The sequence below is a fragment of the Euleptes europaea genome, chromosome 4 (assembly GCF_029931775.1).
Source record: "Euleptes europaea isolate rEulEur1 chromosome 4, rEulEur1.hap1, whole genome shotgun sequence".
Lineage (NCBI taxonomy): Eukaryota > Metazoa > Chordata > Lepidosauria > Squamata > Sphaerodactylidae > Euleptes > Euleptes europaea.
Genome location: NC_079315.1, coordinates 86,825,145 through 86,838,076, shown reverse-complemented (window position 1 = coordinate 86,838,076; position 12,932 = coordinate 86,825,145). Strand labels below are relative to the sequence as shown.

Below are 12,932 nucleotides of genomic sequence, written 5' to 3'. Positions count from 1 at the left end.
AGTGTTTATTTTATTTTATTTTTTTAACGAAAATAGGATACTAGAGTTTACACAAAACATAAGCTGTATGGATAATGCTGGTACTTGTTTTTCTTCTGTGTGGGATTTTACAGTCCTTTTTCCCTCCGTGAGAAGTTCACTGAAGGGAAAATACCATTAAATGTGCTTTCGATATTAATGATATCTAGGATAATAAAGCACAAGCACAGGAGACAATATTTCATTTGTCTCCTGTAGCTTCTGCCTCTCCTGCTGCTAAGTTGGTAAAAATGTGAAACGCTGTTGACTACATACAGTGAAGGAGATCATAAAATATGCACACCTACAGGCAGAGAACTATATTGACAAAAAGTAGTACATATTTTCTCTTGAACAATAAAAACAAACCCAAACTTAAATGTGATATTTTGACAGGTGGATAATACAAGCGTATAACAATATATTTAGTTTAGTATAGGCATAACAAATCTGGAAGGGAGTTCTTTTTAATAACATGTTTTAAAATATTTATGCTCTGGTTTCCTGGGTCCCAACTGAAAATACAATAGGCTTTTATTTTATTTATTCACTTCATAACAAAAGATAACACCTCACAGTTTGGCAGCTTCTTTAAAAAAAAAAATATCAGCAACAAATGAGAAAATATAGCATCGGTAGATTTTTGCCCAAATTATCAACAGTGCAAGAATGTTTTCCTTCTCCCCCCCCCCCCGCCCACTAGAGCAGAATTGAACAGAACAGAGCTCTAATTCTCCTGAAATGGGAGGAAATAATTGCTATAGGTTTTCAAAGTAAGACTACATATAATAAACATCCATTTCTCTGATTATTAAGAAGTACAAAAAGTGACCCCAAGACCTTCAAGCAATAAGCTTTTTTTGTTCCACGAGGAGACCTCTGAGTTGTGCAGAGAATCTCACCCTCCAAACCCCTCTTGCATTAAAACATAATAAACTGGTGATCTAATTAGTTTTATAATGGTAATATAATGTTGGGTAGCTCATTCCCGAGGGGTGTGTGTGTGTGGATCCGCGGCAGCCGGGAGCAGAGCAGCCACGCCTCCTCCTCAGAGGCTTCCCAGCTGTCGTGGAGAATAAAAAAAGCCTTTTTTTAAATAAAAAAGGTGAAAATGGGGGAAATGCCCCCATTGAAAACAGTGGGGCTGTGACACCAAAAAAGGTGCTGTGGCAGGGCGTTCCTAGGCTAGAAGGGGTTAGGAAGCTGACTAAAGTCATCTCTACCCACCCGGTGCCAACATTCTCTTCTGGGATTTAGTTCCCGGAGAGGCTACACCAGCTAAGGAGCCCCGCACAGCTCTGCAGCAGCCAAGTGCCGATGGGAATGCCCTCCGCACCAGCGTAAGTGCCCCTTATACCGTGATAAGTGGGCGCTTATGCTGGCACAGGGTCATGCCACCTCCAAACAACCCCCCCCCAGGATTGCGCTCTTATTTTCTTTCTTTTATATTAATTTAGAAAACTTGTTATCCCTCCTTTTTGCCAAAATCACTGATGATCCAAGGCAGATTACAAAATGTCCATAAATACAAGAAATAATAAAACCCACAACAGAAAGTAGCACTTAAAATAAATAATGCTAACAGCAGCAGTAGCAAGCATATGAAATAGTTCAGCCCAAGTCATCAACAATAAAAGCTCTGCTCCTATGATTGTTAACTCCTTCAACCATTTGCTTCAATGTTACCTCAATGCTTTGCAGGGGAATGTGGAAATAAGGAGAGCCATCATTTAGATGGGATAATTAAAATGCCAATTGTATGTATTTTACATTGCCCAAAAGATATGCAGTGCCTACAGGCCAACCCCATTCCATACATAGCCGCAGTGTGGGTGATTAGTGAGAGGTGAAAAGTCAGGCCTCCACTGAGTATGCATCTGATTTTTACGGGTGAGGCCATTCTAGCTCCTAGCTAGGTTTGCCAATCTCCTGGTGGGACCTGAAGGTATGCAGACCGCAGAGATCAGTTTCCCTGGAGAAAATGGTACCTTTAGAGGGTGGACTCTGTGGCTTCACATCCCCACTGAGCGCCCTGCTCTTCCCAAACTCCATCCTCCCTAGGATCTGCCCCCAACTCTCCAGGAATTTCCCAACCTGGAGTTGGAAACCCTACTCTGAGCAGTGTGCAATCAAGTGTCTATGGGCACTTTCACAGGTGGATTTTACTGTGTGAACTGGCAAAATCCAGTTGCAAACGATTGTTAAGGTGAACTGAAAGTGGATTGAAAGTACATTATTTGGGCTGTGTGAAAGTGCCCTATGGCTCAGGTTCCTCCTTGCGAAGCATTCTTTATGCTTGAAGGAAATATGTTATTTCCTTTCTCCCTAACTGTTTATGGTTCAATAGGGTTGCCAGGTGGGTGGCTTCAACTGGTGATTGCCCGTCAATCCACCAGGCTTCTCTGGAGCGGGGATCGCACGCACAGCCACACGTGACATGATCACGTCACTTTGGGGCTGCTTTAACACTCAAACCCCCAAAACACCAGTGTTCTGGGTAAACCCAGAAGTGACGTAATTGTGGCCTGACAAACCTAATGTTTCAAGGATAATGGCATCCCTCAAAAGGTTCCTGTCCCAGCTGCATGAAAGCACCAAGGTCCCAAGCTTCCGGTCTAAGATTGCTTCTTCACCCTCCAAACTGATGCTTCCGGGTGCTCATAGTGAAGCGGACCCTGGCTGTGTTTGCAGCTGTCCCTGCAGGCTCTGGAGGCACATGGTGGTGGTGATGAGCATCTCTAAGGTTCTGTAGGAGGCTGTGAGAGAGGAGTTGCAGACCCAAAATTTTTACCTGGTCCTTATCAGTGGCCACATGACCTGTGTAGCTGCTCCATGTAATACGTGTCCAGCTATTCTGCCCAGCATCAAATGGGAGTAGAGTGGAAGAAAGGCCCTTAAATGCCCTTCCTCTGCCCTGCCTCCTGAGTCTGCCCCTCATCGAGCGGGCTGGCTTCCTTCCTCCTTCCGCTGGCCATGGCAAAGCCTGCCCCATTCCCCCCACCTTGACCAAGTGAGGGGGCGCTAGAACAGCAGAGATGTAATAATGCTGTAATTGCTATAGATATATGCTGTAAGTCTAATAATTTCTTAACCACGCAAAGAACATTTCAGTGTGTACTTTTTCAGACTCAGAAAAAGCCAATTTTACATCTAAACAGAAATACTGAATGAAATAGATCTTAAAATAATACAGTTTGACTGAAAATGTGGGCAGATCTGTGAAAGCTGCTGTGCTGCAGTGAATGAAGTTTTGACTAGGACTGCTGAGGTCAAATTCCCACTCAGCCATAGAGATGTAGTGTTTCTAGAAATTCATTGTGTTGGGGGGGGGAGCAGGATAGGAAAAATAAAAAGCAGGTCTACTCAGAAAGAAGTCTAGTATTATTCAATGGGGCTTACTTTCAGGAAAGTTTTTTTAGTATTGCAGCCTTATACACCTACATTTATTTTATGAACATGAAACATACGGTGTAGTACGTAACGTGTGTGTGTGTGAAGTGCCGTCAAGTCGCAGCCGTCTTATGGCGACCCCTTTTGGGGTTTTTATGGCAAGAGACTAACAGAGGTGGTTTGCCAGTGCCTTCCTCTGCACAGCAACCCTGGTATTCCTTGGTGGTCCCCCATCCAAATACTAACCAGGGCTGACCCTGCTTAGCTTCTGAGATCTGATGAGATCAGGCTAGCCTGGGCCATCCAGGTCAGGGCACATAACATGTAAAATTGTATTATTCAGTATGTTTCTAAAATTTAATTAACACAAATGCCTTTATTTTACCAAAATTATACTTTTAAATATTCCCATATAGGAGAAGAATCTGACAATATCCAGAACTTTTCAGATTGAGAAAAATAGGGCAAAAATGAAGTGAAAGTTGAAAATAGAAATAATCAACAAGGTTCTAAAGAAAGAAGGGAAGGGTACTCAATATCAGTTAGACTCCAACTTGCTAATTAGTATAATTAGAATAAGAATTTAGTGATTAAAACTATAATTTTGCAGAGGACTGAAAGAGCTTAGCCCTACTGTAGTGTAGCACTTTATTAATTTTCTCTTTTGCTTCAGTGCTTTTTTACGCTGTGTAAATAAAGTGGAATAAAAACTGACCCTACACACACTACACCAGCTCTGTTCTTCTATTAATACCCCAGAGATCAAAAGCAACTCATAAAGACAGCAAGCAGGGAAGTAAAGCAAAAGATGCATATTCATTATTACTCTATTGTAAAAAAAAGAAAAAGAAAAAAAAGATCCTTCTTCAATGAGCTCCAAGGGCAGACAATTTTCGACCCAAATCAGCTGCTTCTTAAAAGTGCCTGTTGGCAGGCAGCACAGACAGCTTTCTCCTTCAGCCACTGAGGAGATTTTCATTGACACCTCTGAATGGTACTGACTTATTTATGCATATATGTATTTGTTTCAAATGATATCTCTCCACATTTTTTAGGAAACAAAACTTAAGATGGCTAACTCCAATGTAAAACAAACGTCACATCTCAATACTGTTATTTGTTAAAACAGTATCTCTTACCCATCTCAATAGGTGTTTTAGAAGTCAACTGGAATTAACCATGTTCTTCAGATATGCCAGTTACAGTGCCTTGAGTATGTCACATGGTACATTTAAATCTCTCAAACTTGGCTGTTATTTCTACAACATGTACAGTTCTTCTAATCCTCTCTTGTAGTCTGCACAACTAACATAATCCCTGTCATGAACAGCAGCTTAGTCTCTTTGGGCCCTATTAACAATGCCTGGAGCCACCCTAAATAGGAAATGTTGTCCCTGTAGAGTGGCTTCTTACTTGGGATGTGCACAAAGGAGGGGCTGTGTCTCAGTGGTAGAGCATCTGCTTGGCATGCAGAGGTTCTCAGGTTCAATCCCCAGCATCTCAAGTTTAAGGATCATGGAGGTAGGTAATGCGAAAGACCTCAGTCTGACACCCTAGAGACCTTCTGCCAGAGTAGACAATACTGACTATAATAGAGCAATGGTCTGATTTGGTATAAGGCAGTTTCATGTGTTCATGAGTGTGTTCATAGCCCAAGTTATAACCTAAAGGCAAACATCAGGTATTAGAATCAATTACCATTATTTTCTCTCCAACCTTCTTGACATATCCCACTGGATTCCATCCTTTCACCTCTCGCTAATGTAATTTCTTTATAGACACAACTTTCCCTGTGATTTCCTTAATCCAGTTTATTTTTGTGCTACATCAATTCACACAAGTATAAGATCTACTTAGTGGAATGGTTACAAACCTGGTAAATAAAAATATATCATTATGATATTATTCAGAAGATGCAAACAAAGCAAACTGAAAAATAGCTACTAACACTCCCTTGAATTCACAGGTATTTTCTGAGATTTTTGATCCAGTGATCAAAGTGAGACACAATGGTTATGATCCAAAACTCATGAAGCACCACACTGACCTGGATGCCTCCAAGGTAGGATCCAACTTTGGATTTCTGATTTTTTTTTAAAAAGACAGGCTTGCATTTCAGGTGCCATAGAAAGAATTCTCATTTGCAGAGTATTTAGTGTAAGAATAATAGTTAAGGGATATTACAAATAGCAAGAATTTGTCTGTTTGTCTCTGAACAATGGCTAACCACTTTGCTCAGCCAAGTTTGAAGCCATCCTCCAGTATGGGTGTGAAAGCTGGACAATGAAGAAAACTGAAAGGAAGACAGTGGATTCCTTTGAAATGTGGTGTTGGAGAAGAGTGCTATGGATACCGTGGACTGCCAAAAAAACAAATCAGTGGGTTATAGATCAAATCAAGCCTGAACTGACCCTAAAAGCTAAAATGACTAAACTGAGGCTACCATACTTTGGCCACATTATGAGAAGACAAGAGTCACAGGAAAAGACAATCATGCTAGGAAAAGTTGAAGGCAGCAGGAAAAGATGAAGACCCGACAAGAAATGGATCGACTCTATAAAGGAAGCAACGGCCCTCAGTTTACAAGACCTGAGCAAGGCTGTTAAAGATAGGACATTTTGGAGGACATTGATTCATAGGGTCGCCATAAGTCAGAAGAGATTTGACAGTAGGGCTGTTGATTTAGTCTTCAGACTTCAGTCCAATACATTCCTATGGGGGAATGGGGGTGACCCCTTCCAGACCCCATAACTCCGGACCCCCTGACCCAATCTTTACCAAACTTGGGGGTTCTTGCAAGGAGAGTCCCATCAAGCTACCCTGAAAATTTGGGACCTCTACCTGCAAAAATGCCCCCCCAGAGCCACGGAAAGCCATGAATGGGTTTGAATTGGTTTAAATGGCCAAATTATTCGGGAATCCCGAATTTAAAGCCATATTCCCACCTATAGGGGAATTCAGGTTTTTCCGAATAAAAAAAGGCTATTTAAACCCAACACACACACACAATGACAGGATACAGGACATTGTTTTATTTACATGGGTGACAACTAGACTAAAGTAAAATAATCTATTCTATGGTTTGCCAATCTTCCTCAATAAAGACAGCAATCCTTTCTGAACTTTCTTTTTAAGATGTTAATAGTATAAGAATTTTGTTTGATGTTCAGCCACAAGTGAAGGTTTGCTTTTTGCAGCTGGTAATGTCCTTCAGTAGACATTAACTGTATTTTGCCTATGGTTTTATTGGGACCGCAACAAATTCTGAACTTCTTCCATCTGCTTCTGTGCCAAATGTGTTTTTCTAATTTCCAACCTCACCTACAAGACAAAAGTTCACCTACCTGCAAGTAGGATATCATATCATTTGTAGTCTTTCACAATACTGATAAATTAAGTTTACCCACTTAAGAAAAAATATACACTTAATTCTCAGTTGAGATACATGTGAAATTCTTATCTATCCTCAATCAATTCAAAATCATTTTCATGTCCTCATAGTTGAATGATTTTATGTGAAAAAAATAACTACAATAATAAATTCAATAATAAAACAAACCTGTGTCTAGGGTTGCCAACCTCCAGGTACTAGCTGGATATCTCCTGCTATTACAACTGATCTCCAGTTGATAGAGGTCAGTTCCCCTGGAGAAAATGGCCACTTTGGCCATTGGACTCTATGGCATTGAAGTCTCTCCCCTCCCCAAATGCCACCCTCCTCAGGCTCTGCCCCCAAAACTTCCTGCTGGTAGCAAAGAGGGACCTGGCAGCTATACTTGTGTCTCTGTGCATGTCCCTAGAATGTAATCCCTGAGTATCCAAGCTCATTTGTATTCAAAGAGGACATTCATGGGCATTCAGCTGTTACAATAGTTTTTTTTGTATGATGCAAACTCATTTTCAAATTATTTTTTGGCAGATCACACAAGGGCAATTTGATGAACGCTATGTCTTGTCATCCCGTGTACGTACTGGTCGCAGTATTCGGGGACTGAGCCTACCTCCTGCCTGTTCTAGGGCAGAAAGGAGAGAGGTAGAAAATGTTGTAGTCACAGCTTTGGCTGGATTAAAAGGAGATCTTGCTGGAAAGTATTACAGCCTAACTACAATGTCAGAGAAAGAACAACAACAGCTTATTGATGTGAGTACAATTTCCAGCCTGAGCATTTAAATAAAGATCTTATCACATTTCCTATTGTTAATGTTGTATTTGAGGCTTAGTTTTTCCATATCTGATGGCTATGACTCCAATCTCTAGAAAAAGAAATAAGCATTCAAAAACTGCAGTTGAAATGGAAAGAAACAACTACATTTGGGGATAGTACCCCCCCTCTGGAATGTTGGGTGTGCTGAGACCAGAACTACAGTATACTGAATCAGCTAAGGAGGTGACAGCTATAAGGAATAAACTTTTATTACACTCATTGTTGCCTTAGACAACAATTTTTTAATTCCCATCCCCATTACATTATTTTGTTTTATTATTAATCTTGCTATTAATTTGAACTGTTTCATATAAGGGATAAATTTTACCTGCATTTATTGTTTTGTTCCATTAGGCAGATTATTTGCTTTTGTTGTTTTTCCAATTCTTCAGCCTTAATCCCACTGCATTATTTTGTTTTATTAAGAATCTTTGCCGTTAGACTGGATTGTTTTATCATATTTTGAAATGTGCTTGCTGATTGACTGAAAAGTCTTTCTTATACCTGTAATCTGCCCAGCCCCACCGTATTATTCTGTTTTACCAGGAATTTTTACTGTTAGAATCATAGAATCATAGAGTTGGAAGGGACCACCAGGGTCATCAAGTCCAACCCCTTGCACAATGCAGGGAATTCACAAGTACCTCCCCCCCACACCTAGTGACCAGAAGATGGCCAAGATGCCCTCCCTCTCATCATCTGCCTAAGGTCACAGAATCAGCATTGCTGACAGAACTTCAGTGTGAAGCTTCCCCCATGTATCAAACTATAAAATTATGTAAAAAAAGGTAAAGGTCCCCTGTGCTAGCATCGGGCCATTCCTGACCCATGGGGTGACATCACATCCCAACGTTTTCTAGGCAGACTTTGTTTACGGGGTGGTTTGCCAGTGCCTTCCCCAGTCATCTTCCCTTTACTCCCAGCAAGCTGGGTACTCATTTTACCGACCTCGGAAGGATGGAAGGCTGAGTCGACCTTGAGCCGACTACCTGAAACTGACTTCCGTCGGTATCAAACTCAGGTCGTGAGCAGAGCTTTTGACTGCAGTACTGCAGCTTAGCACTCTGCGCCACGGGGCTCTTCTAAAAAAATAATAATAATAAAATTATGATACTGACTGAAAACAAAATGCATGCACAGATTCTTTATCCTGCCTTCCAGGTTTCTTTTGTTTCTATATCTATATTTGTTTGATCTATATGCACCCATTTGTATTGCCTGAGTACAATGATAAATGTGTAATACGATAAATGTGTAATACAAAAATCACTGGTTTCTTTCTTTTCCTCTGCCTTGCATATGCTGGTCTGAAGGACCATTTCCTGTTTGATAAACCAGTGTCCCCTTTGCTTACATGTGCTGGGATGGCCCGTGATTGGCCAGATGCCAGAGGAATCTGGTATGGAATGGGAACTGTGCACACTTAGTTTTTGAGCTAACGGTTTCATAAATCCCTTCCTTACTTGTCCTAACACATGAGCTTCTATTCCTAAATTTGACTGCATGTTTTGTGCCTACATAACTTCTAACAAAACATCAACACATTTTAAAGAAAAGCTTTATAGGAAAATAAAACAACCCCATGAAGTTGATATAACAAGAGTGATGAAAAGATAATGAGCATATGAATTTAGGATTTTTCAATATGGCTTTCTTTAGTTTTGTTTTTCTATTTTAAAATTTAAATAAAATATTCAAAAAGGAAATTCAAAAACCACTTTATAAGATATGATTCTAAATGCTAGATTTTATTAATGCATATTGACATCTAATATATTAAAACTAATTAGTATATTAGTTTATGAAAAAAGTGATGATGTGTGCATTCATATATAGTTTATTTAGATTAAGTTTTCTCTACTTTTAAATTTGCAATACACTTGAGGAGTTTTCTAAGTCTATGGGTTTTGCCTTTTAATTATCTTTACTATTTTAATGGTTCTTGGGTACTGTTTTCTCTTTGAACTGGGCTTTCACCATCCAGGCTAGTTACTGCCTGAAAATAGGTAGCCTATGCAGGTTCTATGCTGACAGCTGTAAAAATAGGAATGTGTTGGCATGTATTTTGCACCATGCTTGCAGGTATTTTTGCATGTGAAAGCTTTGTAATGCACAAAAATAATCTTCCAATTTAGTGTTGGTTCCCCAGACTGAAAATACATTGTGTACAAGGGAATGATGCCATTGCACAACATAAGTTTCCAGGAGAACAATTCTGCCTGGAGAACTCCCAAATGTCAGATCATATGAGTGAGTGACGGGCTACTATAGAATAGTTACTGATGTCCTGAGATGTCCTAAAGCAGAGGGTCCCTAATCCTGTTGAGCCTGTGAGCACTTCAGGAATTTTGAGACAAGGTAGAGGGCAATACTATAAAATGGCTACCATGGGAGATAGGGCCAATCACAAAATTTCTGCCATTGGAGGGGCAGTCATAGAATAGAATTTTTGGAAGTTCCAAACCAACTATCTGATGGGGAGCAGCTGCAAACTCCAAAGTGATGCTGCCTGTGGTCTTCTGAAGCACCTCCTCCTCCAGTGAGATTGAGGAAAGCCAAGATAGGCTCTTTGGTTATGGGAAGAGGCACTTTTGGAATAAAGCAAGTGGGTGCAAGAAAAGACATGTGCCACGTTGGGGATCACTGTCCCAAAATGTCGCACTGCTTTATTATGCAACTAACAGCCATCACCATCAATTATTGTCTCTTATTAAGGCATCAGTAGGGTTGCCAACTTCCATGTACTAGCTGGAGATCTCCTGCTATTACAACTGATCTCCAGCTGATAGAGGTCAGTTCACCTAGAGAAAATGGCTGCTTTGGCAATTGGACTCTATGGCATTTAAGTCCCTGTCCACCCCAAACCTTGCCCTCCTCAGGCTCCGCCCCAAAAATATCCAGGTATTTCCCAAACTGGAGCTAATACCACCACCATGTGGTTTGCCTGCTAATACTTATTATTTGACAACTCCTCGTCTTTCTAGAGCCTTCTGTTTAGCTAGACTGAATGCTAACCCCTCTATGGTTATGCAGGGCAGAATTTTGAATATACCATACCCAGACAGGACCTGTCCTTGCTCTTCTGGCTCTATCGATTCATTAGCTCATGCCCTCTTGGAATGCTGCTTTTACGAGGAACTTCGATCACATTATATCTCTCCCCTTTTAACATATAAATCTAATGCCTCTGTGTCTGACATACTGCCTTTTTTACTAAGTGAAAAGGATCCCAAGGCTACATTGTCAGTGGCAAGATTTGTTTCAGTCCTTATATCCCTCAAACATTAGATATATGCTGCTCAAGATCAATGGATCAAGGAGCTTCTAAGGAATAAAGGTAAGGCAAACCGGAGCTGGCAACCCTAGTCATCAGGCATCGCAGAGACAGAGATTAAGCTGTATAATTCATACAGTCTTTTCAATCAACCTGCAATATAAACGTGCTTCACAAAACATGCTGCTGTGGCTACACTAATGCGGTGTTGTGCACCATTGGAGTGATGCGTTTATTTGATTATTTGTGGTATTTTACCAAACGTGTAATTCGTTTTCGTGTCAATTCTGTATCAAGAACTGGAGAAAAGAACATAGACCATATTTTCAAGATATGTTAGGAAGATTTAGACAAAAGGTTTGCATTTCAAAATGTTCTAAAATTATGGGGCAGCTTCTCCCACCTGATGATTAAAATGGGAGTGCACCATTTCCCCACTTCTCAGTTCCCATAGCAGCACATGCCTCATGCTGTGTGCATTTCTTAGAACAAAACGTCCTTGCGAGTCCTGCAGCAGCACTTCAGCACAGTTCTGATCACAACTGAGCGATATTCTCTGTGTAACCCTAGAAACCAGAAGAATTACGTTGTTGTTGTTACTGGGTAGCGGAATGAAGTGGTAGAAATCCTTTCTGGCTCTTATTCTTAACCTTGCCTTAGTAATAACATCACACAATTCTTGTTCCCATCCACTGTAGTGATGGATAGGAAAGGGCCAAGGTGAAATGAAACCATCAAGGCACCTGTAGGATTATTTGTGAAACAAATTATTGTGTGGGGAAAAAATACTTTTTTTTCCCCTTTCCCAACCAGGCACAACAATGACAAAACGTTTCTCATCTGGATTAATGAAGAAGACCACACCAGGGTGATTTCCATGGAAAAGGGAGGAAACATGAAACGAGTCTGTGAAAGATTTTGCCGTGGACTAAAGGAGGTGGTCACTTCATGTCATATCTGAGTTTCAGATGCTGCAGCACTAATGAGTTTGTGCTGCTGCTATTCTCAGCAATTTTCCATTGAACTGTTAGACCCTTTCTGCTAATAGTAAAGCCTGGTCTAGAAATGCTGCAATGTGGGGTTGGAATGAAGTGGGAGAATGTATGGTACCAATTAGAATGTAGGTGAGATATGTCATTTTAAGGTTTACCCTTGCAAGCAGAAACTTTGCATAGTGGTGAGAAGGCTTAGAATCATTATTCATGATATGCTAGATTCCGCCCCCCCCAATTTACAGGGAGAATTTTTAAAATGTAAATGAACAAAAATGGCATTCTCTCAACTGCAGTCTGGTAGGCACTGCCCACCTCAGGATTTTGCCATGTCATTCTTTGAATTCTTTCCAGCAGGCCTAACATTGGGCCAAACTGCACAAGATATTTTTAATGGATTGGGACTGCGTTCCAGCTTGCTTTCCTCACAGCCACAGAACAGCTGAAGGGAAGGGCCATTTAAAACTGGGGGTGGAGGGGGTGATTTGGCTTGGGACTGCAGCGCAGGAGGAGGAGGAGCTCCTGCCGTCCCTGCTGTGCTGTTTTCTTGAGCTGAAACAGCCCGTGGGGTAATTGACTGTCTTTGGAGGCACATGTGTAGCGGCAAAATGCAAAAAGGGAAAACAATGCTGAGGGGGATGCATAGCCCATCTCTGCAGCGGTTCCAGGCTAAATCAGACCATTAGAGGGTTTTAATTAACTACTATAGAGGCCTTTGAACACCCTTTTAAGCAGTTCTGTTTTACACCACTTCCTAAAATCCATGAGGATTAGCACTTTCCTTTCGAATGCTAGCATGACGTTCCACAGCGTATGTTCTACGCTGTGGAACAGCAAGCTAGCATTGGTCAGGAAAGCACTAATCCTCATGGGCTTTAGGAGGTGGTACAAAACGGAACTGCTTAACGGAACTCTGTGTTACAAGTGCTTCAGAAAAATTGCAAGGGTCACTGTGTTAAAGACAGCTGAAGGGTCCGATATCATTAAGAGGGAAGCATTCTCTTTATCTATCTGTAAATGGATATTTTCCACCAGTGCAACCACCAAAGCAAG

General features: G+C 40.9%; 1 protein-coding gene across 1 annotated transcript in view; it reads left to right on the top strand.

Moving 5' to 3' along the window:
* The window catches only part of CKMT2 (creatine kinase, mitochondrial 2), a 46,087-nt gene that overhangs the window by 25,153 nt on the left and 8,002 nt on the right, over window positions 1–12,932 (top strand). Inside the window, exons 4-7 of the mRNA XM_056848649.1 lie at window positions 5,375–5,470; window positions 7,328–7,549; window positions 8,927–9,012; window positions 11,701–11,824. Of these exons, the coding sequence (XP_056704627.1) occupies window positions 5,375–5,470; window positions 7,328–7,549; window positions 8,927–9,012; window positions 11,701–11,824 (528 nt within the window). The remainder of the gene's footprint in view (window positions 1–5,374; window positions 5,471–7,327; window positions 7,550–8,926; window positions 9,013–11,700; window positions 11,825–12,932) is intronic.